Below are 26,808 nucleotides of genomic sequence, written 5' to 3' on the forward strand. Positions count from 1 at the left end.
CATCTGGGGAATTTATTGTGTGGGTAATGCAAATATGTGAAGGAGAAGAAAGTCTGTGCAGTGTGGTCTGTTGGAATACTGGTATTCCAGGCCACTTTATGAGACTGGGCTGAGACTGTTAAGTCTCTGAAGCCAAAGCCTAAGGCACTTCTTGTTGCAAGCTGGAACTTTTTTGGAGTGTTTTGGCTAATCATGGCAAGAGTCTTACTACTCTTGATTTTCTAATAAGTATTATAAAATATTATAGACTGTCTGGTTGTTTAGTTATTTGTATTTAAAAAGACAATATGGTTTTAATCATTATTTAAAAATGAAATAAAGGATACTGGGAATTACTTCTGATTTTCATCAGTTGTGCCCATGTTGCATTTTTAAACATTTCAGCAAAACTGATAGTATAATAGGAATGGTATTTGTACAGAGACTCTTAAATTTCTGTTAAACAACTGTTCTGTGTCTTGAATGACAAGAAATTTTATCTAGCACATGCCAAAGGCATGCTGAAGATTTTTCCAACAGTTCTGATTCATCTTCTGGAATTCAGTTTTCTTAGAGGTACAATATAGACAATAATTTTATTAAGTCAGCTGTTTTAATATTCAATGCAATAAAGAGATTATTCTTCTAGAACCCTCAGCACAACTGTTTCTGCATTGTAAAGCCAAACAGGACTGATTACTGCCAGAATTAATGAGCCATTCTATACCCATATGCCATATACACTGTAATTCATCTGCAATTTAATCACTAACTAAAGATTTAGAACTGAGACAGAACTCAATTAAGTGACTCCTTGCAGGCTTGTGTTCCTGTGTCTAACCCGTACACAGAAACCCAGATGACAAGAAGCTTCCACAAACACACATTTTGTGCAGCCATTGCAGAACAGGATGAGTGCAGAGTGGAGGGAAGGCAGACTGTGCTTCTCTGCCAGGACCTCTCACATGGGACAGAGCTGAGCAAAGCCTCAAGCCCACATTGCAGTGCCAAGGGAATGATTACTTTGAGCAACTTTCCTTAGCAATATATACTTCATCTTTAAAACTTGCACACGTTCTGTGAAATTAAATAAATCCACCACATTTTATAAACATTTCTTATAAATATTTTTTCATTGGGTAGATTAAGTCCTGTGTTCTGAGGTGCAGAAATAATCTTTGTACCACTGACAGAAGATCCTCAGAGAAGTGGCTGGGAGCTTTTCTAGGAGGAATAGGAGGAGGTGTGGGTCACTGTGGGTCATTCAGAAAAATGTTTGACCCTAATTTTGCCTTCTTATCTATATATATCAAAGTATTCTACAAAATAAAACAGCTATGTTAACATCATTTCATATGGAGGAAATCGAAGCACAGAAAGCTAACGCAGCTTTCCTGGAACCTGATGACAATTTGGTGGGAGAGCTGCAAAGAGAACCCCCTTTTAAGGACTCCCACTTCTGTGCCCTATCCACAGAAATGTGCTGCCTCCCAGTGCTGTCTAGATATACCAGGCATCCGTGGAGCTGTATTTTTAGCCCTGATATTCTCTTTGGCTGGAACTGGGCCATGAAGATTCACAGTAAGCTAAGGACTGTAAATATCCCTCAGACTATGGGAGGAAAACTGGCATAATATCAAAGCAGAACAAGCACTTTTTAGAATTTCAGTTTTGTTAACTACTGTCATACTTGAAAGATTTCCCTGAAAAATAAGAAAGAACCAACCAGCTGCAGCGTGTTGTAAACAAGCAAAAATTAGAAAGGAGAATTTCTGCAGACTTTGTCATGTTATGGCAACAAAATCATATTTTAAGAACCACAAATCATGGAGGTTTCAGGGCTTTTTCAGGCTTAATGACTTACGCTGGTCATTAAGTCATCAACAAAAAATCTTTTCATTTCCCAGTAATACTGTAAATATTTGTTTTCTTCCAACCCGTTTTGTTGTAGGGCAAGATCACATATCCCCATGTATTTCAGATGCATAGGCCTTTCTCAAAATTACACTATCACTAAAATGTTGAGGCTCCATAGGTGGATCTAAGTTCTTTTCAAAATGCAGAATCTCTTTTTGACATGTTTTTGAAGTGTCTTTTGACCTGTGTTGATCCGAAGCAAACATGCTTATTCTAAGGTGACATAAAATTCTGTAATGCTGAGGTCTTCTGGAAGGGTGAAAAGAAAGACTTTAAAATGAAAGAGATCAAGCAGGACATATGTGACCATCATCTTGTGTGTGTCATGGCAGCATTAGTCCTCAAGATCATGAGAACTAGTTGTCTCCAGCAAGCACGTAACAAGTGCTTCACCTGAAAAAGGTGAGAAAAAATGCAGAGTTCTCCTACTTGATCCTCAGTGATTTCCAAGTGAAGTGCCAGGGAGAATCAGAGTGGTGCACTGTCTTTGGTGGGACATTGTATGGGTTCTGTGAGCATACTTTTGCAATATTACAGGGTTGCAAGGTACTGCAGTTGTTTTGCTTGTAAGATGATGACTCCATGTCCCTCAATCTGCTGTTTTCTAAGTGGAAGAATTTTTCCCAGTGAATCAGTGGTCTAAATGAGTTTTCCTGAGACACTGGACCAGTGTGATTTGCATTCACTTTGCACAGGAAAGAGCTTGGATAGATTTTGAATTCATTTTGCTTTTCACTCCAGACACTATTCCTTCCACTCAGCAGTCATTCCCCTGGGTACCATTCATTTCTGATTAGCCCAGAAGAACTTCCCCAAACCATGGCTTGCAGGCTTGCATGCATATTTCCCATGAAATCTTCCTGCATTACTTGCAGCCAAAACATTAAAATGTACCAATAAGGGAAGGTAAAATTGATACTGCCTTCAGTGTATTACTTTCTCAGTCTTGTTGCCAGATGATAACAAGCCACTAACAATAGTTTCTTAAGAAGAACTTGGTTAATAACATGAAAAACTCAAGCATCTGAAGAAGTTCCAGGGATATCCGATGAAAATCACAAGCATTTTGCTAACTCTGAGCTATGGGGTTGATACGGTTCTTAATCTGGGCAGCACGTGAAAATGCTGCCAGTGCTGAGAACAATTTTTGCTACAACGTATTATTAGTATTTAATGTCTGTGCATTTTATCACTGCAACCATAGGAGGGTAATTAAATCGGTACTGTAATGTAGAAATTTATGATGACCTTTCTTTCTGGATGTTAAGTCAGTAGGCAAGGAGGACAATATTAAACCATATGGTGCTTTTGGGCCACCCAGTGTTAACAGCAGTCTCCTCTCCTCTCCCTCTCCCTCTCCCTCTCCCTCTCCCTCTCCCTCTCTCTCTCTCCCTCTCCCTTCCCTCCCTTCCTCTCTCCTCTCATTCCCCTTTTTTTTCCAGAGTGAGGTGGCAATGCTTCTCAAGCCCATATCAGAGAAGATTCAGGAAATCCAGAACTTCAGAGAAAGGAACAGAGGAAGTAAAATGTTCAACCACCTCTCAGCCGTCAGTGAGAGCATCCCTGCCCTTGGGTGGATAGCAGTGGTAAGTGACACATGGAATGGTTGGGAGGGCTGTAAATAGGTTTCTGGATGGTGCAGGCCAGGATAGTTTCAAATCTTGCAGTACTACACCCAATAAGGTAATAAACCTAGTATGTCAGGGGAGGTGTCTGACTAATGTTTTACTTCCTTTCTCCTTCTGTTGTTTCCTGCTACCATGGGGTGATGGTCCTAGTCTCCTAAACCAGGCCCTTATGTCAAGGAGATGAATGATGCTGCTACCTTTTATACTAACAGGGTATTAAAGGACTACAAGAACAGGTATGTTGCCAAGCTCCAGTATCCACTGGCCAGAGAACAGAGCATTAACCATACCAGTAGGGTTCACAGTGCTATCAAGGAAAGCGTTTTGTAAACTAAAAATAAAACCTTCTTGCAGTAGTATAGTTTCCCCTCCTCACCTCTGACCTGCAGCATGCTGCAGTGAGAATGGCAGCAGCATTAGCAGTGCTGGTTTTCACTCCATGCACATTTTAAGATTATCTTTAATTTTTCTGGCATTCCAGCATCATGAGCTTATATGCAAATACCTATTTACATAGCAACGTGTGGCTAGCTGGCTGCTGTGCATCCTCCTCTCCTTCGTGCTCTCATACTGTTGCTGTTCTTGCTCTTGGCTTCAAAATGTGTATTTAGGTGGTAGATATATACAGCTTCAAATTCCATAGCTCTTAATTTGATTTTTCTCTATACCACTGCACTGTTCTTAAAGAGCACAAGGAATTCACAATAAAAGTTCCCTGAATGATATCTGTGAACTGATGGAGAAAGAGAAAAACATACAGCTCCTTCCTATGCCCTCTTTGAAAAGTCATGTATAAATCCTGTTGATTTGGTGCTTTTGAAGGCCAGATTTTGGCTCTTGGTTTTTATATCCCAGTGAAGAACAGCATTTGTTATTGAATTTTTCCTCTTTAGTGAGGAAAGCTTTAAATACTAAAACCTTTGGCATGTATTTATATTTCTTGTACATGTACAAATACATATTATATGCTATATATAGTATGTTATTTTATATATATTATATATTATTCCTAAAAGCCTTAGTTTACCTGCTGAAGGTAGTAACTGATGCTGGGGTAACTGATGATTTTTACAACACAGCATCAGTATTTATACTGGAGAAAGAAATGTCTCATGTAATGGTTAAGCAGAGTACATTATATAGGTATTTAATTCTTCCTTTAATGAGGAATTCTTTTCTTATTTTTCACTGAATCAGACCACAATGTCTTCCAAAGTATGGAAGGCTCTCCCTTGACTTCAGTAGGCATTGGATTAAACCTGTTGACCCAGGTCTTCCGCATTATTAAGGATCAAATTCCAAAGGAAATAAACAGAAGGTAGACACAGCAATCCTTGTAAGCATCCAGTCCATAGCCATCACTATTCACTAATAATTTATTATAACTGAGGACTTCATCTTACAAGCAGCTTCTCTCTACATATTTCCTGGTTTCATTTATAGTCCCATTGGAGGACTAACAATAACAATTCTAAAGCCAACTTGTGACTTGTACTTTAAAAATTCTTGATATATAAATATTTTAGTCTGATGACTGTAACATGATCCAGTATTGCCCTGACCACATTTGAACATGGCAGCCAGAATATCTTACAGAACCCACGGATATTTAATTTTCTAAAGTTCAGCACCCTGAAACTGAGTCTGGGTACCTGCTGCACAGCTCAATATGCCTTTAGTGCTTCTTCAGATGACTTTGCGCCTGAGCAGAATGGTGACACACACTTCTAGCAGGAAGCACGCTCTGCTAGAGGCATCCTTTGCCCTTGTTTGTCCTCTGGAAGGATCTAGAAGCTTTCTAGTGTAGTAGGCTTCAGTCTTTGCAGCACAGGACTGGTTGGCTGCCTGCTAACTGATTTGTCCATGGCTTTAAGGCAGACATTGGGCTTTACCTGCTTTAAGCAAGAGCAGCAGTGCTTTCTAAGTACATTCACACATAAATATTGTCTCTGTTTTTACAGTGACACACGCCATGTTGATTGGGTGAAGTCATATCTGAACATCTGGTCTGAGCTTCAAGCTTATATCAAAGAGCATCACACCACAGGTCTCACCTGGAGTAAAACTGTAAGTACTCTTTCTTTCTTCAGGAAGAACCATAAAATGACAGTAACCAGATTGTCTTTTAATGCGGGTCATTAGCTTAGAAGAAAAAAATACCTAGGCCAGGAACAGAAGTCATGGTCCATGGATTTCCCAACCAAGCCAATAAAAGTTTGAAATATAGGTGGAGATGTTCAGGCCACTGTGGTACAGGTTTGGAGGAAGAGGGAAGAATTATTTGGGATGATTATAGCCATAACCCTCGGCTGCAGATGGTGAGGAGAGGCAGACACAATTCTCCATGCCTGTAGAAGGTAGGAACAAGACAAAATGCAAAAAATTGAAGGACATGTCAGACTAAAGGAAAACTGAGAGAACGTGGCATGGAAAGGAGAAGAATGGTGGGAAGAATCTGAACAAAGAGAGAGATTTAATAACAGGAAAGAGAAAAACAAGGGATTCATAACAATTTATTACTTCGTAGATGTCTAGCTTTATAAAGCTGTTATATTAGACATACAGGAATAACTTGTGAAATACAGAGAGAGAGCAAATATAGCTGCATGCCTAATTATTTATGCTCCTTTTATAAGCTGCTTCTGTGTGTTACATCTGAGATGCATAGAAAGATGATAGCAATGAATATTTTTCTCTAAGAGAGGTATAAACACGAACAATTAATTTTCTGTTGGGTATAAATGTAAGAGTTTATGTCCACTGTCTACACTGACGCAGTGTTCTGTATTATTTTAATAATGTGCTCGTGTTTATTATTGGATTAGGAGAACTGCGGAAATATACTAAAAATGTAATCAGCCTGCTCTTTACTGGTATCATCTCCTAAACCTACCATATACTTGCACATGCAGTCTTTCACGCCAAATTTATAATTTCTTCTGTGTACACAAATATCATTATTTTTAATTGAATGACTATTCAGAGGACTAAGACAGGCCACCATTTAGTTCTCAAAACAAACAATTTTAAGAACTTGGGAACACAGGGAAGTGGCGGAGAACTTTCAGATTAATGGCCTTCCAATCCAAACCATTTTGTGATTCTTTGAAATGTAGTTTAACTTGGAATAAGAGCTGGAACACCTTTCCTGTGAAGACAGGCTAAGAGCATTGGGATTTTTTCAGCCTGGAGAAGAGCAGGCTTGATAGAGACCTTTTTGCAACCTACCAGTATATACAGTGGGCTTGTGAGAAAGACTGAGAAAGACATGACTAAGGCTTGTAGTGACAGGAGAGGGGGAAATAGTTTTAAATTGAAAGACTGAATATAAGGAAGAAATTCTTTACTATGAGGGTGATGAGACACTGGCACAGGTTGCCCAGAGAAGCTGTAGATGCCCCATCCCTGGAGGTGTTGAAGGCCAGGTTGCATGGGACTCTCATCAATGTGGTCTATGAAAGTTGTCCCTGCCCATGGCAGAGGGTTGGAACTGGATGATCTTTAAGGTCCCTTCCAATACAAACCTTTCTGTGATTCCATGGAATGTGGAAAAGTTGGTTTGTCTCTCCCTCTATGGAAGTTATAACCATGTAAGAGAATGTATGTTACTTGTGTTCAGCAACAGACTGCAGCTTTCTCTTCATACCCTTCATGAGACATTGTACCAGGCCTTTCAGTCCTCAAGTATTCAAGTGCAAGCTCAAACACGGGAGAGAGCCATGATCTGCACGTAGTTCTTAGTCTGAAGCAGTGCAAAAATGTTTGAACATGATCAATTAGAAGACTGTGATTATTTGCTACTTTGTAGGTTTCTATAGTAAAAATTTTAAACATTAAATATGATTCCTTTATGTAGTACAAAATTTCACACTTGCCGCATCCTATTCTGTTATGATCAGTGAATGTGAGATGAGCTAATGATTTCAAAATTATTATTACATAACAAAAAGGAATTGTAGTACTGCATTAGCTGAATTAGCCTGAGAATCTGGGACAAAATTTGTTCTGTTAATACAGAAAAAGAAAAATCTTCACTTTTAATAGAACTCCACAAGTGTGGAAATGGTGTTATAAGGTAAAGGTTTGCTACAGCCATTTGATCAAACAGGAGGAGCTGTCAGTGCTGGTGAGTACTGGTAATCTTACTCAGAAGTGTAGCTGTTGCAGATTATGTTTGACTGGTCCTAAAACCAGTAACTCAGCCATCACGTCTTTATATTTCTCTGTCTTCAGCTGTCCAAGAAATTGCTAAAATCTAGGTGTGACTTGTTTATTCATATTGAGCGTAGTTTCCTGCCAACAGTGCTCATTCCATAATGAGTGATGAGCCCATCATTGCATCTGAAGTATTGATTTCATTTCACTTTGGATATCGCTCATATCTGGAAGTTGTCTTGGAAGTATGGCTCATTTAAATTATCCTTTATGTGATATCAGTCTGAGAGATTATATTGTAAACTTATTTTTATGGATGCATATATTTTTTTAAGTTTTACTAAATGTGAATGTAAGAAAATTAGAATCCAGTAAGTTAGCAGGTTGTTTAAATAGCTTAAATGTTATTTAAATATTTCTATGAAGCTTGGTAACAAATACATTCCAGAAAGCAATGAGTTGCTCAAGTGATATTTTCATTTTTGTTATACATTTTAAAGTGAGAATGAAACTCACAGATTCACGTTGTGTGAAGTTAAGCATAAAGGTCTGCAGAATCAGGGTCTAGACAGAAATAGGATATCTATAAAAGCTGTAGATGTATTGCAGACACAGTTGTTAATCCTTGCACACAGCAGCTTCCACTTAGATGCATAAAAGGAAAAAAGGAAAAAGCAGTAGTTTGGCAAGGCGTTAACAAAGTGGAACATTTATGAAAGGTAGACATTGGTGTAGGAATGGTATTTTATTATAGAGGGAGAGAGAAAGAGAGAAATGTCTTGGGGCGTGTAAGTACAGATTTAAAAGTGTATTATACCGATAATTTACCCTTCATATCTGCACAAATCAACAAAGCAATGCATGAAGTTTCTATAAAAAGCTCTTAAGTAGCACATTTGGATATTTCTAACGAGAGTGAAGAGTCAGGAAGAGTATTAACTACTGCTTCTCTCCCAACTGTATGCTCATAGCTTGAACTCCAACAAAACCCCAGGAGTATCAGCCTAGATCAGAGGGTTTCCTATGCTTGGGTTTCCAAAAAGAAGGGGACAGGTTTTTTTGTTGGCACTTGGCCCCTAAGGTACGGGTGCTGTATACTGTGGTGTGCACATTTATGGCCATGCAATATCCCAAAGTTGTGCTATTTCCAGCCCCCTGTACCCTTCCATCAAGCTGCACAGGGCAGCTGCAGCCAGCCTTGGAACAGATCACTAGTGCATACAGCAAAGTGTTCCTGACTCTGGCAGCAAGCATACAGGCAGACACTTCAGATCAAAGAGAAAGAAATGTCGTAATAAATTAGAAGACAGACACAGAAACAGGTGAAAAAGGTTGACATAATGTCCAAGCAGTCATTTCTGACAATAACAGTTATCTTTATCTGCTTTTTAAAAAGTTTGTGATGAAAACAGATGTTTATGGATTTTTGGATCTAACACAGTTCTCTCTTACTCACTTTGGTTCTGCCAAGATGTGTGACAATATTTTACTTCATAAGGGCACCCTATTGAAATGTGCGGGACTGTGTGAGGAAAAAGCCAAGGAAATAGTGAAGAATATTGTGTATTTAAGAATACACTTAGAAAGAAATAGTGTAGTTAAGGACCTTTAGGTTTTGCACATCTGAACCCGTTTTGCTACTCATGTGGAGTGGTGGTACAAAATTAGACTGGACTATGTAAATGGGCATTTCAAGGCATGATGAATATGGTTAGGATATTTGTTGTACTATGCTCAGAGAAGAAATGTACATATTTAAAATATGTATGTTTGTGAGCAGGATTGTCCCAGAGAGTAAGAAGTTCCATGTATTTTCACCATGATCTGATATAGTCATTTTCATTGATTGACTGCGCATATGTCAGAGAAAATATGCTTTTCAGTGCAAGTCAGATGGACCTGCAGTATTTCCTTAAAAGTGTAATTTTGTAGTTCATTATCTTAAATGCAAAGTATCATTCTGCCTCCTACACCCTGTGGTGAGTGGCCGTTCACTGTACTCAAAGCATCTCAATTTAGCCATCTTGACAATGGGAACAATGGCAATTATCAGCCTAATGGAGTTTTTTTTTAATTTGCTACCAGAGATGACACTCAGATGTCAGTGATTCTTAGGAAAAAGCTGTTGTTACAATGAAATATTTTAATGCCCAGGGTAGCATTTAACCTATGCAGTAATTGTCATTTTTGCTTGCTCAGTTTTCTGTCTTTAACAAGCAATCCATGGCTGTAATAGTGACCTGTCTTTTTTCAGTTCTTTCTGATAAAGAGCAAGTGTCTTCTTTTCCTTTTTTTTTTCTTAAAGAAGGGATTCTATTGAAGCATGCCTCTTCCTACCCTCCACTTTTTTGGTGATGCAAATAAATGAACAGCTGTAATACAAGCTTACAAGAATGCCTAATAAAAAGTTTGTTTGCTACAAGGCCTGCATGAGTAATCGGGGGAAGTGAAACTTCTGCTCCTGTTTCTGCAGGTTAACCTTGCAGCAAGAAAACAACCAGTAATAATGAAAGTGCTGTAGTTTTCCATATATCAAATAAGTGTTAAGACACAAATCTTGCTCAAGAATAATTGTCTTGAATGTTTCAGTTGTAGGTGGATCCGTACTTAACTTTTTGTTCTTTGCGTACAATTGTAATTTAGGACAGATTTTACCAGCAGGTTGATTTACAAACAGGAAATATTTACAAACTAGTACTGAATTTCACTACAGTATTTAGTTTCTAATACAGAACTTCACTCAAGTGATGAGTGAAATCCTCCCTCCCCCCCCTTTACAAATCAGAGCAACTTAGGATGAAGTCTGTACATCTTTAAAAGCAGTTGAGGTTTATTTAAATCCTGTTTCCATTGAAGCCAGTATCTTCAAGTCTCTTTTTTTTCCCTGAAATAGCATTTTAGAAAACATTCATTACTCCTTCGATAGTACTCTAAAAACATTCTTTAAAAGCTGAAATTCTCCACAATCTCCACATCAAGAAGTACCATCGTAATTCCTACATTAGCCTAATTGGGTGCAATTACACTAGTCTCAGTGCAAACTTTGGGCATTTTATTATAGTCTAAAATAAACTCCAGACATTTTGGCCCTGCCTCTCTCCTGTTCTATCAAAGCACTTTCCTGTAATATATCGTCTCTGTACATACTGATGTGAACAAGCTGCAAAGACCAACTTCTGCAGGCAAAAGCCTCCTATTATCTGTCCAGTATCTCTTCTATGCTGTGTTTAGTTTGACCTACTTATCAAGCAGCCATTGTCTGAGCCACTTCACTAAAGCTAAAGGTCAAAACTGTAGTGCCAAATTCCAGCCACAGCCACAACTGCAATCCCAGAGGCCTTATTCAGATAGACGCAAGGGCAGCATAGATACACCAATTTAAATGCCTGTATCTTGGATAAGATGTAGCCATTTCCACAGTGCTCAGTTTTTCTCTGATAGCCTTTTCTCTCTTTTTCTGTATACCTTCCATTCCTTTCTCTACCCTTGCCCTTCCCTATTCCCTTATACTTTTTTGTTGGAAAAAATTGCATCCTTTAGTTGCAAGTGTTTCTCTCTCAGAGAATAGACAATGTTCTGGTTTTTGGTACAGGATCGATTAAAAAACTGGCCGTCCTGGCAGCTCTACAATAGTTGCCTCCATGGTGGAGACTGCCTCAATTACATCCCTGTCCCTTTGAAAGAAAGTATTTTTACTCTCTTATTCCAACAGTGGCTGAAAGTATTTGTCTTTACTATATATTGATAGTGTTCTCTTAATTTTGACCAAGCACCATTCAGACACATTAAGGGAAAACCTGGGCGAGGCATGCAGCCTAGTTCCAGTGGAAAAGGGAAAGGAAAAAGAAAATTGAAAGTAAGAGAGAGAAAAGGAAAGGTACATCTATTAAAATGTTACTATTTTCCTAAAGAGATTGGTCTTCTTTTTAACTGATTTTTTATATAAATAAAAGATGGTCCAGTCTGCCTGGTAGAGCACATTACTTGTTGGCAATTACATTATCATACAGTTCTCAAATGACTTAGAAGACCATGGCTGTGTAAAACATTTCTGGTTGGGTAACTCTGAAGATGTAAGCATCATTTTTAAATCCTGAACAGGTGATGGACAGCAAAAGTGTATTACAGGGGGCTGCAAAGCTTGAAAACTACAGATAAATAATTCTGCTGAGACTCAGTAACAAGAAAAGAACCTGGCCTGGTTTTTGTTGTTTTGTGTTTTAACTAACAAAGATTACAGGCCCTGTAAGTCAGCTGTTTCATCCAGTAAATTGCGGCTCTCAGGGCAGCATAACCCCTTGAAGACAGGTGGCTTAAACAGGGTAGGTAATAGAACGGTTGTGCTAAGCTACTTTTACACAAAAACACCTTAACAAGAGCTCTGTGCCCCTGAGTCACAGTCCGCCTGTTCCCAGAGGTTGATATGTGATATTCTGAGCTTCACAATTCTTGTCTTTGGGTCTTTGGCTGTGCATATGTATGGAAAGAACAATGCAGAATGCTGTAATCATTTTAGGTGTGAAACTAAGATTACTGTAAAGGGGGAGAAAGCAGGGATATCCTTCCCTTTTTTTTTTTTTTTTTTGGAGAAGAATGTATTATTCCCTATTACGATTCCTGTTTGTCTGCTGCCATGAAAAGAAGGCTTTTCAATAAATTAAGGGAGGGATTTCATGACCTATCTCTAAGCCACCTGTTGCTTCAGCTGCAAATAGATACTTACCTCTTAATAGGAATGACTAACGAAATAGGTACTATATATCATACACATGCATGTATCATTTATTTATATGCATTATATAGATGTTCATAATCTTCTGGTTCTGAGTAAAATCAACCATTGCAGCTACAAGAAATGCATTGTTCAGATGCTCCACAGCAGGTTCCCAGCACAAGAACTTTGTTCCTCTCAGTTTCCATGCTGCACTGTATCAGCTGAAAGCTGGATAAACACAGAGGAACGTCACGGGTGTTTGTACAGGGTCTGGCACATAAGCCCCTCATATCCCCAGAGATAGGAGCCTCTGACTAGGGCTCCTTGCTGCTGCAGTACTACAAATATAGTAACAGTGACATGGAAGGCTAACCTAGGGAGCTGTTCAGCAAGAATAGCTCAGGAAATAGTAACATCTGCGATAAGGCATAAAAAGAAATTCTTACTGTCTCTCAGTAGCTGGGTTCAGACACATCAAACTGTACATGGCCACCAAAAATTAGTGACAGTATGGCATCCAGAGCACTTGTGTTATATATGAACAGCATTTTATTTCTCTAATAAGATTGGCTTTGCCCTGTGCTCTGGGGAAAGGAAGCCTTTAGGAGAAATGTGCTTAACAAGGCCCAGCTTCTCAAAAGCAAAGAGCGTCACTCAGCTCTACTGTAATTTCCAGGGAATTACATGAGATTTGAGATCGAGGAGTTTCAACAAGGCAGCTATCTCAACATTTCTTTCTTCCAGTGAGCCAGTTAGGTGACAAAAAGAAGTGTACCTCACTCTTCTGCAAGTTGTACAAGATGAAGGTAGAAATACAATATGTTTTGAGGCTGTACCACAGTGCTGCAAACCCTTGCACAGTGACAACGCATTTATCAGACCGAGCGCTGTCAGCAGCATCAGGCACTGTCACTAGAGGAAGCTTCTCTGCTACCGTCAGTGGGAGACCCTTGGGCCTCTCTGCATATGGCTTGGGGCTATCCAGCAAGGAGCAAACCCTGACCCATTCCTGTCACCCCATTTAGAGCAATGGTTGGAGGCTGAAGACAATTTATTTTTCCTTAAGAGGAAATTTCAGGCATGTTTTATCCCCTACAGAGCTCTTAGTACATGGTCAAGGGGCCTGCATCTCCTATTCCTGATAGGACCTTACTCAGAGAACTACATTTTCCTCCATTTCAAAAAGCTCCAGGAGCAAGGTTTAAAGCACGTCAAGTTCACTATGATGCAAGCTAACAGGTTAGAAGTTATGGCTTACTTTTGTGTTACATTTTCACAAAGTAAGGAGGACTCTATCTGTTCCCCTGATAATTCTTACTAGGGGCATATTTGTAAATGGTGGAAAAATGACCACACCAACATGTTAATGGGGGCAGTCAGCTATCAGTATAACTTGACGTGGTGTCTGTAGACACCACAGCACTGAGAACAGCAGCTGTTGCCGAGGCAAACAGCTGAAATTAAAGAGGAAGAAAGGCAGCTTGCAAACAACTGCCTTTACTGGTCCAAATGGCTCCTAATACTCTTTGTGTAAAGACACACTGTTGTTAACATCTGCGTGAAGTTAATCTGAAGAGTTGTTTGCAAATAGCAAAGCTGCTGAGCACCTGCTGCTTTAGGATAGATGAACTTTTGTGGGCATGTAACATGCTATTTTATTCCCAGCAGCTCTCACAAACACCACCCTATACAGAACAGAAATGAATGGACTTTGTGAAGGGCACTTTTGTTGAAATTGGATAGGACTATACACAAGTATTACCAGATACCAGAACAGTTTAAGAGCCTGGTTCAGAAATATTCTAGAGCCTGAGGATTCAAGTGGTCTTAGAAGAGTAACTAAGGAAAGCAAAGTAATTGCCAGTGACTGAGGTTGGTAACTTGGGAGGTTTATTTATGAATAGATGGCAAAATGAATTTTTAAAAAAGTTTCTGGAATTACTTCGCTTGGCTGATTTTTAAGCTGCGCTGTACGTCAGTGTGTTTGAGTGCAGCACAGGTCCCATCTTCCTGGCATGCAGGGAATGCAAGAAGTAAAATGTGTTTTCTGCATTTCCAGTTCATTTTTGTGCTTTTTGCCCCCTTTTGAGAGTATCCCTGAGCCACTCTCCCACAAAGAATTTCACCTCACTTGAATGTTTGTTTGATTTCAGTTAGGTACATCAAAATGGCAAAGAAAACAACACTGTAGCCAGAGTAAGACTGTAGCCCTCTTCCCAGCAGGTCTGTGTGCCCTCTCATTAGTGAGACTTGTCTCTCTTTTCCATGCCATTTTATTTCAGTGGGGGATGGTCCTACTGGAGGAGTCCATGCTGTAAGATGGGAGATCTACAGTGGAGCAATTAAGCCCTGTACTTTAGTGACCTTTATTCCTGTGATTTGTCCTTCAGTTTTGCCTGGCCTAATTTATTATTAAAATTGTTTGCAGTTTCCAGAATGGCCCTAGATGTTGAAAATAGCATGCTACAATATCAGTTAGCTTGTGTAGGTGTAACTCAGGTTTTAAACGAGAGAAGATTTGCCATGCAGGAGAAAAGTTGACAACCAGGGTTCAGTCTGTATTTTATTTCTGTGACTGCACAAAATTAAGAGGAAAAGTGGGAAGGGTGACAGAACCTCAGATATCTTCACCTTGTGACAGCTTCTATGTTCTTAGAACTAAGTCAAAATCTTTTGTGCTCAGTGGAGATAACCACTGATTTTGGTGGAGGGACCAGGCTTGTAAAGAAAAGAAGAGGCATTGCATGAGTGCAATGAATACATTTTTTTCTTACTTTTGAAACCCACTTAAAGGACTAGAATGTCTTTGCTCCTCAGGTCAAGAATTGAGATTTTTGAGTAGACTTGTTTTATTCATCACTCCTGCTCTAGAAGGAAAAAAGCTCCTAGTTTCCCAGATCCTTTCCTGCATCTTCTCTTTCTTGAAAAGTAAGTATGACAACAACCTCCAGTCATACAAAACCATGTCCAAACTTAAGTGGTGTATTTAAAATCCTTCCTTTTATCTGTACTTTGACAAGATAATTCTTTCAGAGTTCTGGGAGAGAGATTATCCACTTCCACAGATAAACCCCTCTGAGTTTTACTTCCGTCTCATTACGTGGATATTCCCATACTTTAGTTGCCATTTGGGAAACTGCCTTTGATGCTATTCAGCAGCATTATTCAAGCCAGGATTGTTCTGCATGATCTGTTATGGCCTCAAGTTTGATACTTGAGGTGAAGAGACTGCCAGAGTGACCCACCACTCTGTGTTGTATGCAGAATACACAGATAACTTCCAGAACTTTTTTCTCTAATGCATCTTTGCAGCCTTTGCACAATTTAGGTGGTGTCAATTCTAAATGGATGTGTGAGTCTTACACAAGTTTCTGGAAAATCACAGCACTGTATTGATAGGCAGGTGGAAGCAGTAGCTCTTTTTGAGAAATCAGATGTCAGTCTGGAATTTGGCAAGTGGATTTTCATCTCAGACTAAAAGTTATTAGCCACTACCACTGCTGCTATTAATTGCCTTTCATAAAGCATACATAATTCATAACTGCATGTTCACACTGTGAATGGTGAGTGCCATTTCTGGGTATCTGAGTATTTTAAAAAGCCCTGCAAATGCAATGTTCATAATTCTGGATAACCAGGGCATAGTGGATTCAGTTGCTATGGTTGCAGGCAACAGAAAGGAAAGATCTGAATTGCACCTCAGGCAGCAATAACTGATTGTGCCACTAAATCCACTTACTTTTTTTTTTAATTACAGTAATTCACAGTTCTGCTGACACTGCTGCAGGTAACTTCACTGGCATTAACAGAGGCAGGGAACAGGCTCTATAAATTGAGGGCCCAGTGTAGAAGTTGTCCCCAGCCTAAAACACTAACCTGTGATGAGGAAGTATGTAAGCAGAAGCTCTGAGTTAAATGTATCCATGCAACAATGGAATGTCTCTAAAAGCAGTCTACGTCAGTTCCAGTATATCTTGACAATAAATGCTAATCAGTTCCAAAAGGAGAATCTTCTCATTTGTTTACATTTGATCAAAAATATTTTATAGCTTTAATAGCTAAGAAGAGAGCTTATTCCCTTAAAAGAGCTTGGATTTTTATTTTGTTTTTAAAGTATATCTGAAGAGTAAGTAAAAAAGGAGCATGTGGACCTCAGCTCTTTTCCTGTTATCAGTTTGGGATTACAGGCCAGAACAAGTTTTACTTTTAAAAAAATAGCTATAGTTTTCACTCCCATGAGATGCATGAACCAGATCAATACTTTGCTGTTTCAGTTTAGTGGAAAGCAGAAGGAGTAGTACCATAAATGGTTAAAAATACCCTCAGAGGCCAGCTAAGCAGTATCTGTTTCCAGTATGGACTACCAGGGGCGCACTAACAGCCTGTATCTCTTAACAATGGGAGACAGTTAGAGGAGCTGTGACTCCATAAGTTGCTGTAATTTTCCCATTGTATCTGCCCACCTGTTAATATTTGCTGCTGCAATGCACAGTATCTCTGTAGCTAGCTGAACTCATCAGAACCAATCTAATTTTCTCAATAGTTCTTTTAAAAGTCCCTTCTGTGCTGCAGAGAGGTAGGATCAGAGTGACACTCAGTGGCAGGACAGTAAAAGTGATTCTCAGATTCTGTCTAGCATCGATTTTTAGGATGTTAGGGCATTATTATAAAATTTTAATCAGATCGTTATTAGTATTTTCTGTCTGTTTGATAATATTCTATGCTAGCATCATAATTCAGACCAAAACATGTACTTTTGATTGTGCAAACTGGAAGATTGTGTTACTTACTTTGCCAAGGCCCCCTTCACTCATAACTTGTGTGCTGTGATCTCCTGCAACTGAAAAAAAAAGGAAAAAAGAATGTGAGAAATTGAACTAAAAACTCAAAAATTTAATTTCAGAGTCAAGAGACTTGAATCACCATAGTTTCACATTCTGTGGTATTTGAATCTTTACAGATAACTTTAACAGTTCAAAGAATAGCATTTTACATCTTGCATACAATGTATCATGTTCCCTATGTATAACTGACAGTTCATTACCCTCTCAGTTATTTCTGTTGTATCAAAACATTTTCTTTATGTTTCTGAATGCACACTGAGGTATGGTTAACTGAATTTGGTATCTATTAACAAAAGGAGACATTTTCCTTTTTATGAAAGTGAACACTGGAATAAATTACGGAATTGTTACTGTTAAAGACTTTTAACATCAGTCCTCACAAGTTTTTGAGACAAATATTTTAGGTGGAGTAGTTCTGCAGTAGGGGTAGCAGTGTGGGCTGTCTTTCCAGCTGTGCTTGCTCAGGTGCAGGGAAGGATTCATAGGATTGCATTCGATTATGGAGCCAGAAATTCTCCTTAGCCTGTGGCTTTCTAGAGTCACCCGAACTAACAGCATCCAAGGATATTAATAAACAAGAACTATTGTGATACAATGTTCCTTGAAACACTATATGTAAAATATTTTCCCTCTGTCTCAAACAGGGTCCTGTTGCATCCCCCTTGTCCATGCGATCTGTTCTAACCAGCGGCTCCTGCCTTTCCCCGCCGCCTCCGCCACCGCCGCCCCCGGGACCGCCCCCCATCTTCGATACGGAAACCGCAAAGGACGAAGGAACTGCATCTCGCTCAGCTCTCTTTGCACAGCTTAACCAGGGAGAGGCAATTACCAAAGGTCAGGAGAAAAGAAACCGAATTGTGATCCATGACTCGGAACTACATCAAGAGCTGTTACATGTATTAATGTAACTTTCACAGCATTTTAAAGTTACATTCTAGCAGCTCAGATCCTTCTGAGGCTTGCAGTGGTCCCTTGGAGATGGGTGTATACCAAAATCTCCTTTAGAAGCCACAGCACCCAAAGAAGTTCAGCATACCTGACATCCACACCATTTATTTAGAGGTATCCTTTTAATTTTAAAGCAGCCAAGCTGGATATCTTCAGCCCCCAGTAGCTGGTGACCTCTTAAGTTGCAATTGCAATAAAGTTTTATTCCTCTTTCTGACTCACATTGAGTGTACAAATCTGTGTCAAAATGTGTTACATGTCAGTGAAAAGGTATGGCTCATAGATCAGTGTGGAGTCAATAATAAAGCTTTTTTGTATTAATATTGGCCAGTTGTAATTTAAGTATGTCTGTGAATTTAAATACATATGATTGATATATTTACATTTAATGCTGTAGGGATATGTCAAATATTGTCTTAAATTAGAAAAAGAAACTCTATTTTATGGATGGAAAAACATTATACAACAAGCTCTCAGAGCTTGCTACAGACAGAGAGGGACCTAGAAGACATTGTGGTATTTTCTGTTGAAGGTACTAAGATAGCCCATCCACAGTAGAAGAGGTTTTATATGAGCTGCTAAAAGTATGTCAGAAGTTACACTTTAGGTCATTACCCAGGAAAACCTTGAGGAAATAAAAAAATGTAATTTCCGAGAATAAGATAACACAATTACAAAACAAACCTTTCATGCTTCAATATGAGTACTTTTAGGATTGGAGAATAGAGTCTCTTTCACAAGCATTCTTTTTTATTAAGGGCTTCGGCATGTCTCTGATGACCAGAAGACTCACAAGAACCCCAGCCTACGTGCCCAAGGTCCATCTGTTCGTTCTCCAACAAAAAGCCATACTCCAAGTCCTACCTCTCCCAAGAATTCCCCACAGCAGAACCATGCCCCTGTCTTCGAGCTAGAGGGAAAGAAGTGGAGAGTGGTGAGTTCCAGTCACACCTCTGAAGTGCACCTTGCGCATTGCAAACCAGGTGGAGCAGTGAAACATCCTGCAAAAGGAGGTCTGTCATTAACATGCAACAAAACAAAGTTGCAACTAAAATGGGCGGAGTCCTCCATTTCTCTGCATTGCTGCAGTTCAACTTTTACTATTCTGCAGGATCTTAAGCTAATTCATTTGTCTCTGAGAATCACTTGCTAATTCATCTCACTGGAGAACATCAGAACCAGCATATAAAGTCCTTGCAAAATCAGACAATGCCCCAGAAACAAGTCCAGTAGAGAAGACCAATTAAAATCCTTTTTTGCAGACCCGTGAATGAGAGAGAACAGTCATCACAGACCACTTTCTCCAGTTACCCTAACCAGTGGAATTACACATTTATTTTTCATTGCCCATTCCATGCAAGCATGTCTTCCATGCTTGAAAGTAGAGGAGTGTTTTCCTTTTGCCCAGTCTACAGATGGAAAAAGGAGATTTGTTTAAAGTTTGGGTGTTAATTTATATAGGCATATACCAAAGAATCTATGAATGAAAATTTTTGTGACTGTGTTAGTTAAGAGAGAGCAGAAAGAATATGCAGTTTAGTCATGCAGAAGGTTATGTACACAGTCAGTGTTTATTACAGCGGAGTCCAGTTTGCATAAGGTGCAGTCACCATTTGCCTGTGTTATGTTGCCTTATGGTTCTACTACTTGGAACTTTCCTTGTGGAGCCGTAGCCTTTCCTGGACATCCATGGAGTGTAATTTTTCTTTCACACCTAATGGAAAGAAATTTCTTTGCCTATTACATCTTTATTGTATATGGTAATGCCTGTTCACAATATGCTGTATCAAACATTATATAACATTTGGGGAAGGAAAACCTGCTGCATTCTTCAGGCTGAATCAGATGGGAGCCAAACAACAGTTTTGTGAATGCCTTTTTAAATTGTTGTGAGTGTAACATTTTCGCTGCAAAATTAATGGATTTTATCATGGTCTGTGCTAACTTCTTCAGTTCTGCAGCTCTGAAAGATACAGTGTCATCTAAGGGTCAGTTAGGTGAGATATATGATCAAGCAGATTAGGATTTTAAGCCACAGGAAGGATATTGTCTGTTGTAACTGAAGATGCAATGACTCGAGGATAAATTGTACTAAACTCTGTCTGACTGTTAGCTAGTTAAAGACAACCAATTAAATAAACTTTCTTTTGAAATAGGAATATCAAGAGGATAAGAATGACCTGGTCATTAACAACACTGAACTCAAGCAAGTGGCCTACATTTTTAAGTGTAACAAATCTACACTTCAGATAAAAGGAAAAATCAACTCAATTACTATTGGTGAGTGGGTAGCTCAGCTGGGCTTTAAGTGACAATCTTGAAAAAACTGACTTATGTGATTAATAATGCATCTGAATCATTCCATTCACTTTAATGATTGATCACGTGAGTAAAGTCACTCAGCTATGCAGTGCAGGACTGGGAATTTTTGTAGTTAATGTAGCAGGTGTGCATGTATTTGCTTTTGTCTTGCCTTTCTTATTTATGATTGCTTTTATTTTAGACAACTGTAAAAAGTTTGGCCTTGTGTTTGACAATGTTGTGGGAATCGTGGAAGTGATCAACTCCAGGGATATTCAGATTCAGGTAAATACCTAATTGAGAGACAAAGACAGACAGAGAACAAGGGGCGGGGGGGGAAGCCCAACATGTAGCTACAAGAGATTTTAAAAACTCACAAAGCACAACAAAAGTAAGAAATACCCAAATGGATCTTTATATGCACTAAAATTCTGCTGATGTTTTTAGAAAATGCCTGTGAAAACTATTTACTATCACTGAACAAACCTCCCATAGCCCAGTGCCTTCTGGTTCTGGTGAAGCTGAGAGATCTGTACACTGGCAGAACTGTTACTTCTGTCCCTGATCTGCTTGCTTTCATGCTAAACAGCTCCCAGCACTTGAAAGTTCAGTGGTGCTTACAGAACAAACTCTAGCAGTTAGCTAATTGATTTCCAAGTGCACAAGGTTTTTTTCTTTTCTTATCATCTCAATGGAAATGTTCAAATAAGACTGTCAAAAGGACAACTAAATGCTATGACGTAAAAGTAGGTGCTGGGATTTCAAAAAATCTCCCTGGCCAGTGATGTGACACTTTATATAAGTAAGTAATGTACTTATTTGCCTTCAAAAAGCTTCATCAGAGATCATATTCCTTGTGATTCTCATGAAAAAAAATACATGTATTTTAAATGTATACATTGCCCTCTCTATTGGGGACACTTGTCCTGCTCAAAATATACAGTCTGCCTGATATTTTCAGCACTTCAGGTATCCCATTCCAAAGAAGTCTAACTACGGGCTCTAATACTGGGTTGTGTCTGACACACACAATGTAATCTCAAGAATGGACTTCAGGGTGTATTATTTTAAGTGAAAAAGAAATTATAATTATTATATTAAAGTGCCACTCTTCAAAGTGAGGTCTTTTGCTTAAAAGGCTGTGCCTGCTGTATGACATTAAATATAGGTAGTCCTGCTCCATGCTTCAGGAATAATGGTCACAGCCACCACAGGGAATAGGAGCAAAAAGGGGGTTTTATATTTTGAACCTTGTGCAAGTGACTGACATTGCTACCAACTGTGCATCATCTTCTGAACTGTAACAATCAGTTTTATTTGTGATCACTATGTATTTTTACAGCAGAGGCAGTTAGTTAAGGATCCCAGGCATTTATTTGAGCAGTTTTAAAATAATTATATTATTTTTAATCATTACCTCTTAAACTATTCATGAAAACTGAAAAATTTGTATGTAATGAATATCAAAACCACGGCTTGCTAATACTCAAATGAAGTGGAAATACCTTTTGGAAGAATCAAAATTCTTAGAATCAAAATTAATCGTGTTCTATGAATATTGCATAAGGCTTCTATGCATGTCATGGAGCAGAGTGGGGATCCACTTAAGAGGGCAGGGTCTGGTTATACGCAGTATGCTGCTCGAATCAGGCCGCTCCCACAGAGCTGGTGTAGCCAAGTGCTAAGCACCTCCGTTTTCTGAGTAACGTGAAGACCCGAGTTCATAATTTCCAAATACATGATATGTTAATGCAACAGATTTCAGTAAATTAATACTAGAGATTTTGCTATAGTTATTTCAGTGCCATATTGCTTGGCTCTCCTTTATCTCAGTATCTTTTTTTCTTGCCAGATGTTGGCAAAATTTTTTAAACACCCCTTCCTTCTGTTCTCCATTGCATATGAAGCCATTTAAGAAAAGGAACTTTAAGATGCATTAATCCACTGTGTAGATGAGACTTCAGGATAAGGGTGGGATGCAAAAGGACAGACCAGTTTGTTTACTGTCACATTTAAGGAACTGAAGTTGGAAGATATTCTTTAATTAAGTGATGGCAGAACTCTCATTAACAAGTACATCTCTGTCACATGCTGTCACTGTTCTATGGCTCAGGATAGTCTCTGCTGTTTCGATGCATTTTCCCGAGTATATTGCTGTCCTTGCTAGAGAGGGCAGGAGGAGGAATTTTTACTGACAACCAGTGAGTGAGTCAGACTGTTAGCCATCAAGAAATCTTTCAATCTTTAAAATTGTAAACAAGAGAAGATTTCCCTTTCTCGCCTCAAGTAAATCCTGTGCTTGCTTTTAAAGAGACATAAGAAATAGTTTTAGAGATTTAATTAAATTGATCTTAGTACTTATTTAGAACTGTAGCTTGCCTGAAGGGGATAAAAACCCTTTCCTGTTGCATGCTGGAAGAGCTTTGAAGTCTTCAGAGCATATTACAAATCCCTTGCTGGGTACTACTGTATGCTGGGGTCTTTCCTTTGCTCTTACTGGGTTGAAGTTGACATGTTTGATTTCTTAGCCAGTTCTCACTGATGAACAAGGTGAACACTGCCTAAATATCAGCACAAAAGTGTCACTGAAATTAGAGAGAATCAGAGAAGTACTTTCATCAAACTGTATATTAAAAGCTTGCTGTATATTACAGGTTTGCTGTTGTGTATAGGTCTTTGTTACCACCACCAAGAATTTTCAGTGTCCAACAAATCAAATCAAGGCATCATGGCATCATACAGGCAGGTGACAAATAGATCAGATACTGGTGGTCAAAATTAGACCTGGAAGGCAATGAGGATTTTTTTAACGGTATCTCTGCTTTTTAAGATTTGATGTTAAGTAGGTTTTATTTTGCAGGTGATGGGGAAAGTGCCAACAATTTCTATTAACAAAACAGAAGGCTGCCACGTCTACCTCAGTGAGGAGTCATTGGATTGTGAGATCGTGAGTGCCAAGTCATCTGAGATGAACATTCTCATCCCCCAAGATGGTGATTATGTGAGTGAGATATTTTTTAAGTTTTCCTCTCTGTTCCATACTAATCTTGGCAGCTAATAGCACTTGAGCTGCTAGGAAAGAAACTAACGTAACACACATTGTGTCACCAAAAAATTATCCAAAACAATTGAATTTCCATGTGCTTGTATCTCAGGAGAGAGAATTCCTTATTTTCTGGGGCACAAAGTAATTTCAAAAATCAGAAATTATGTTCTCTCTTTCCATTCTGATGGATAATAGCTTCATCTCCTGTCCATTTGATCTTTTTTGATATCTAAAGATAATCTTCCAGAGAAATTCACTTCACAGAAGTGCACTTAAGTCTGAAGCTGGTGAGACTGAAACTAAGATAAATATAATACTACTAAAGGTGAAATAATACAGTATAATATACTTGGTTTTTTTCTAAAGCTATTGATACATGGGTAGGTGCTGTAGTACCTTCTAGTATTTTCAAGCTGTGTCCTTAAAAGCCACTTAAACAGGTGTATTTTCCCAGTTCCTTTCCTGTTCTAGAAAAAATTTCATACTATGCCCAGTGGCATTTCTAGTAAAGTCATGCTCTGTCACTTCAGACACAACCAAGGGATCACTTCACACAAGCAGGCAAAACATGTTCCCTGGTGTCCTCAACAGAGCAGAAATGAAATTGCAGTGCATGGCCATAGCCAGAACTTAAATTTCTTGTGGCTCTTTTGGGCTGGAATTTGTTACAGGGGTTTAGGCTTTCTAAAATAAAATGTGTAATGAGAATTCTTGTGCTCCACATTTCCAAAAGTGACTGCTGGATGCCCAGCTTTAGATAACTAAAAAGGGAATGATTTTCAGCGGGTGCATATTCACCTATTTCTTTTTGAAAAAGAGTCCTTTTGGTCAGTCTCACCTCAGAATCACCATAACATCAGAAATTACTGGCTATCAAAATACCTCTATGAGGTCTGAATGAAAAACCCTTCTTTTCACATAGTTTTTGTTACTGGGTACAGAGAAACACTCAACAATATCTCCCATCATTTCACTGAATTTGTAGAATAGAAGGACACTTACTTGATGTTCTGCTTTGTTTTGTGTACCCCACAAAGGATACTGAGTATTTTGAAGTGTATCACACTTAAAATGATTGGGGGTTTTTTATTTTATTTTATTCTTTCATATTATAATATTGCTTTTGTCCTTAAAATTGGACTCCTGGCTTAATCTCGGCATCTAAATCCTTTCTACTGTCTTCCAACCCAGACACCAATGGAATCTGAAGTCATTTCTGACATGAGGCTTATTTACTTAGTTGATGCAGATAATGGTGTTGAGAGGGATTATTGCAAAGTAGTACCATACCAAGGCTATTTGAAACTGGGTAGCAATCAGGCTTTTTCCTGTGTGGCATTGTAAAATAGCTTGCTAGGGTAATGAAGAAGGCTTCTCTCTAATCCTGGCATGTCTGAGCTATCAATGCTTTCACAGTCATGTAGCACTAATAGTACTCCACCAGTTTTCATGAGATATCCCCTGTTTGTTTAACCATCATTGTTGCTTTTGTTTCCTACCAGAAAGAATTTCCGGTTCCTGAACAGTTCAAGACAGCATGGGATGGATCTAAGTTGGTCACTGAACCTGCAGAGATTGTGGGTTGACTTCCTCACGCCATGGAGCACTTGCTGACCGCGGCCAGACTGTGGCCAGCACACGCAAAGCAGTAATGTAAAGAACTAGAAGTAGCAGGAGTTCATGCTGCTGTCATAGGCCTTCAGGCATTAGCTCTGCATGCTAGGAACAGTAACACGTCTGGCACCCTTTGGTTAGGCATCCCGGTACTGGTCACATCTCCACATAGTTTGCCTTCACATACAATTTTAATTCTGAATGGGAATGTAATAGGTTAAACCCCCCACCCACCTGTCACATCATTGGTTTGAAATACTGTATACATTAAGCCAACATACTGCATGATACTCTTTTTTTATCATCTTGCTTCAGTGCATTCCTTTTTGTGTTTCTGCTAATCAAAAACAGCATTGAGATGTTAAGGTGTTTATTTTTGCCTATTAAGCAATTCCTGTGTGATGCAGTAAAAATGTATCCGTAGAAAGTATGCAGTTTCTTGCAGTTCTGTGGCAATCATAATGTATTTTGTTTTAAACAAGCAAAAAAGGACAACTCTCAGCACTGCAATACATTTTGCTAACTGAAAATCTAAAAAAAATCTGGCAATTTAATCAAAAATGTTTCTAATATGCATATTTAGAAGATCCCACAGTTTTCTGGGAAGTAAGATTTTATTATGATTCACAGACTTGCTGTTGCTCTCTGATTTCTTGCAAATCAGTAGTTCTAAGCTAGAGCCTCATCAATGCTAAAACCTTGCTGGAAATGACTTGAAGGTTTTTTACTCCTTGGATTTTTTTTTTCCTTTTTGTCTTTTTTGGTGACACAACCTCTCACTTTTAAAACTTCACATTGTATCTTGCATCTTATACAGAAAACCAAGGACATATACATCTGGTACCAGCTAGTTTTCCTTACTAATACAGTTCCATTAAAATATTTGTACTGTAGCTTATCATGCTCATTAGAAGTATCATCCTGGGAGGTTTTCCCCACATTTGTAGGATTTACTCAGTTTCAAATATGTCCATGAAGCAAAGCCATAGATTTATGCCATACTAATTCTGAGCCCAAATAAAGGGGTAATTTCCCGTTTAGCCATGTGACTCTACTTTACAGTCCCTACTTTACATGCTTTTTTAACAAAGGTGGAGTATTATATACATTTGTATTATTTCAGCACATGGTGCAAATAAAATTCTAAAAATTTTAAAAGCTTGTGTTTTTGATCACTTGTAATAATTTGTATCAGTGACATCACAGTGAGATGCTTGCAGAGCTAGTTACAAGCTAAATTTTGTGCCTAACTTACCTTGAAAGTATATTAACTCTTAAGGGTTTTTAAGTATATCTTTGATTGTAAACCCTATACAATATAACCAGTAGTGCTCATTCCATACGGTTTTGCTATCCAATGTTTAACCTATGTGTATCATGTGTTTGCTTTAATATATATCATTTTTTCAACAGTAAACTTCTTATGAAATAAAAAAGAAAACATACTTGTTTAAAAACAAAGTTGTGCTTGCTCCATTGCTTGTCCTATAGGGCTTTCTCTTCCTTAAACCCTGTTTCAAAAGCTGGAGTGAGAAAAAGTAGCTCCTCGTCCCATTTCACTGAAGTATTATCACTTCTGCTGCCATAATCCACCTGACAGTGAGTAGAGGATATTCTGCATGCCAGCAGATAAAACCTGAAGTGTCATGCACATAACTTTGG

The 26,808-nt window shown here is 38.7% G+C and overlaps 1 protein-coding gene across 2 annotated transcripts in view; it reads left to right on the top strand.

The window, feature by feature from the left end:
* Nucleotides 1–26,607, top strand: part of CAP2 (cyclase associated actin cytoskeleton regulatory protein 2) — a 68,493-nt gene extending 41,886 nt beyond the window's left edge. For both annotated transcript variants that reach the window (XM_010402881.4, XM_019287875.3), the window contains 9 exons: nt 3,339–3,482; nt 3,675–3,760; nt 5,486–5,591; nt 17,882–18,071; nt 18,944–19,119; nt 20,342–20,465; nt 20,689–20,771; nt 23,347–23,487; nt 25,035–26,607. In XM_010402881.4, coding sequence (XP_010401183.1) covers nt 3,339–3,482; nt 3,675–3,760; nt 5,486–5,591; nt 17,882–18,071; nt 18,944–19,119; nt 20,342–20,465; nt 20,689–20,771; nt 23,347–23,487; nt 25,035–25,118 — 1,134 coding nt within the window. In that variant the 3' untranslated portion in view covers nt 25,119–26,607. The remainder of the gene's footprint in view (nt 1–3,338; nt 3,483–3,674; nt 3,761–5,485; nt 5,592–17,881; nt 18,072–18,943; nt 19,120–20,341; nt 20,466–20,688; nt 20,772–23,346; nt 23,488–25,034) is intronic.
* The last annotated feature ends 201 nt before the right edge of the window (nt 26,608–26,808 follow it).

The sequence above is a fragment of the Corvus cornix genome, chromosome 2, assembly GCF_000738735.6.
Source record: "Corvus cornix cornix isolate S_Up_H32 chromosome 2, ASM73873v5, whole genome shotgun sequence".
Classification (NCBI taxonomy): Eukaryota; Metazoa; Chordata; class Aves; order Passeriformes; family Corvidae; genus Corvus; species Corvus cornix.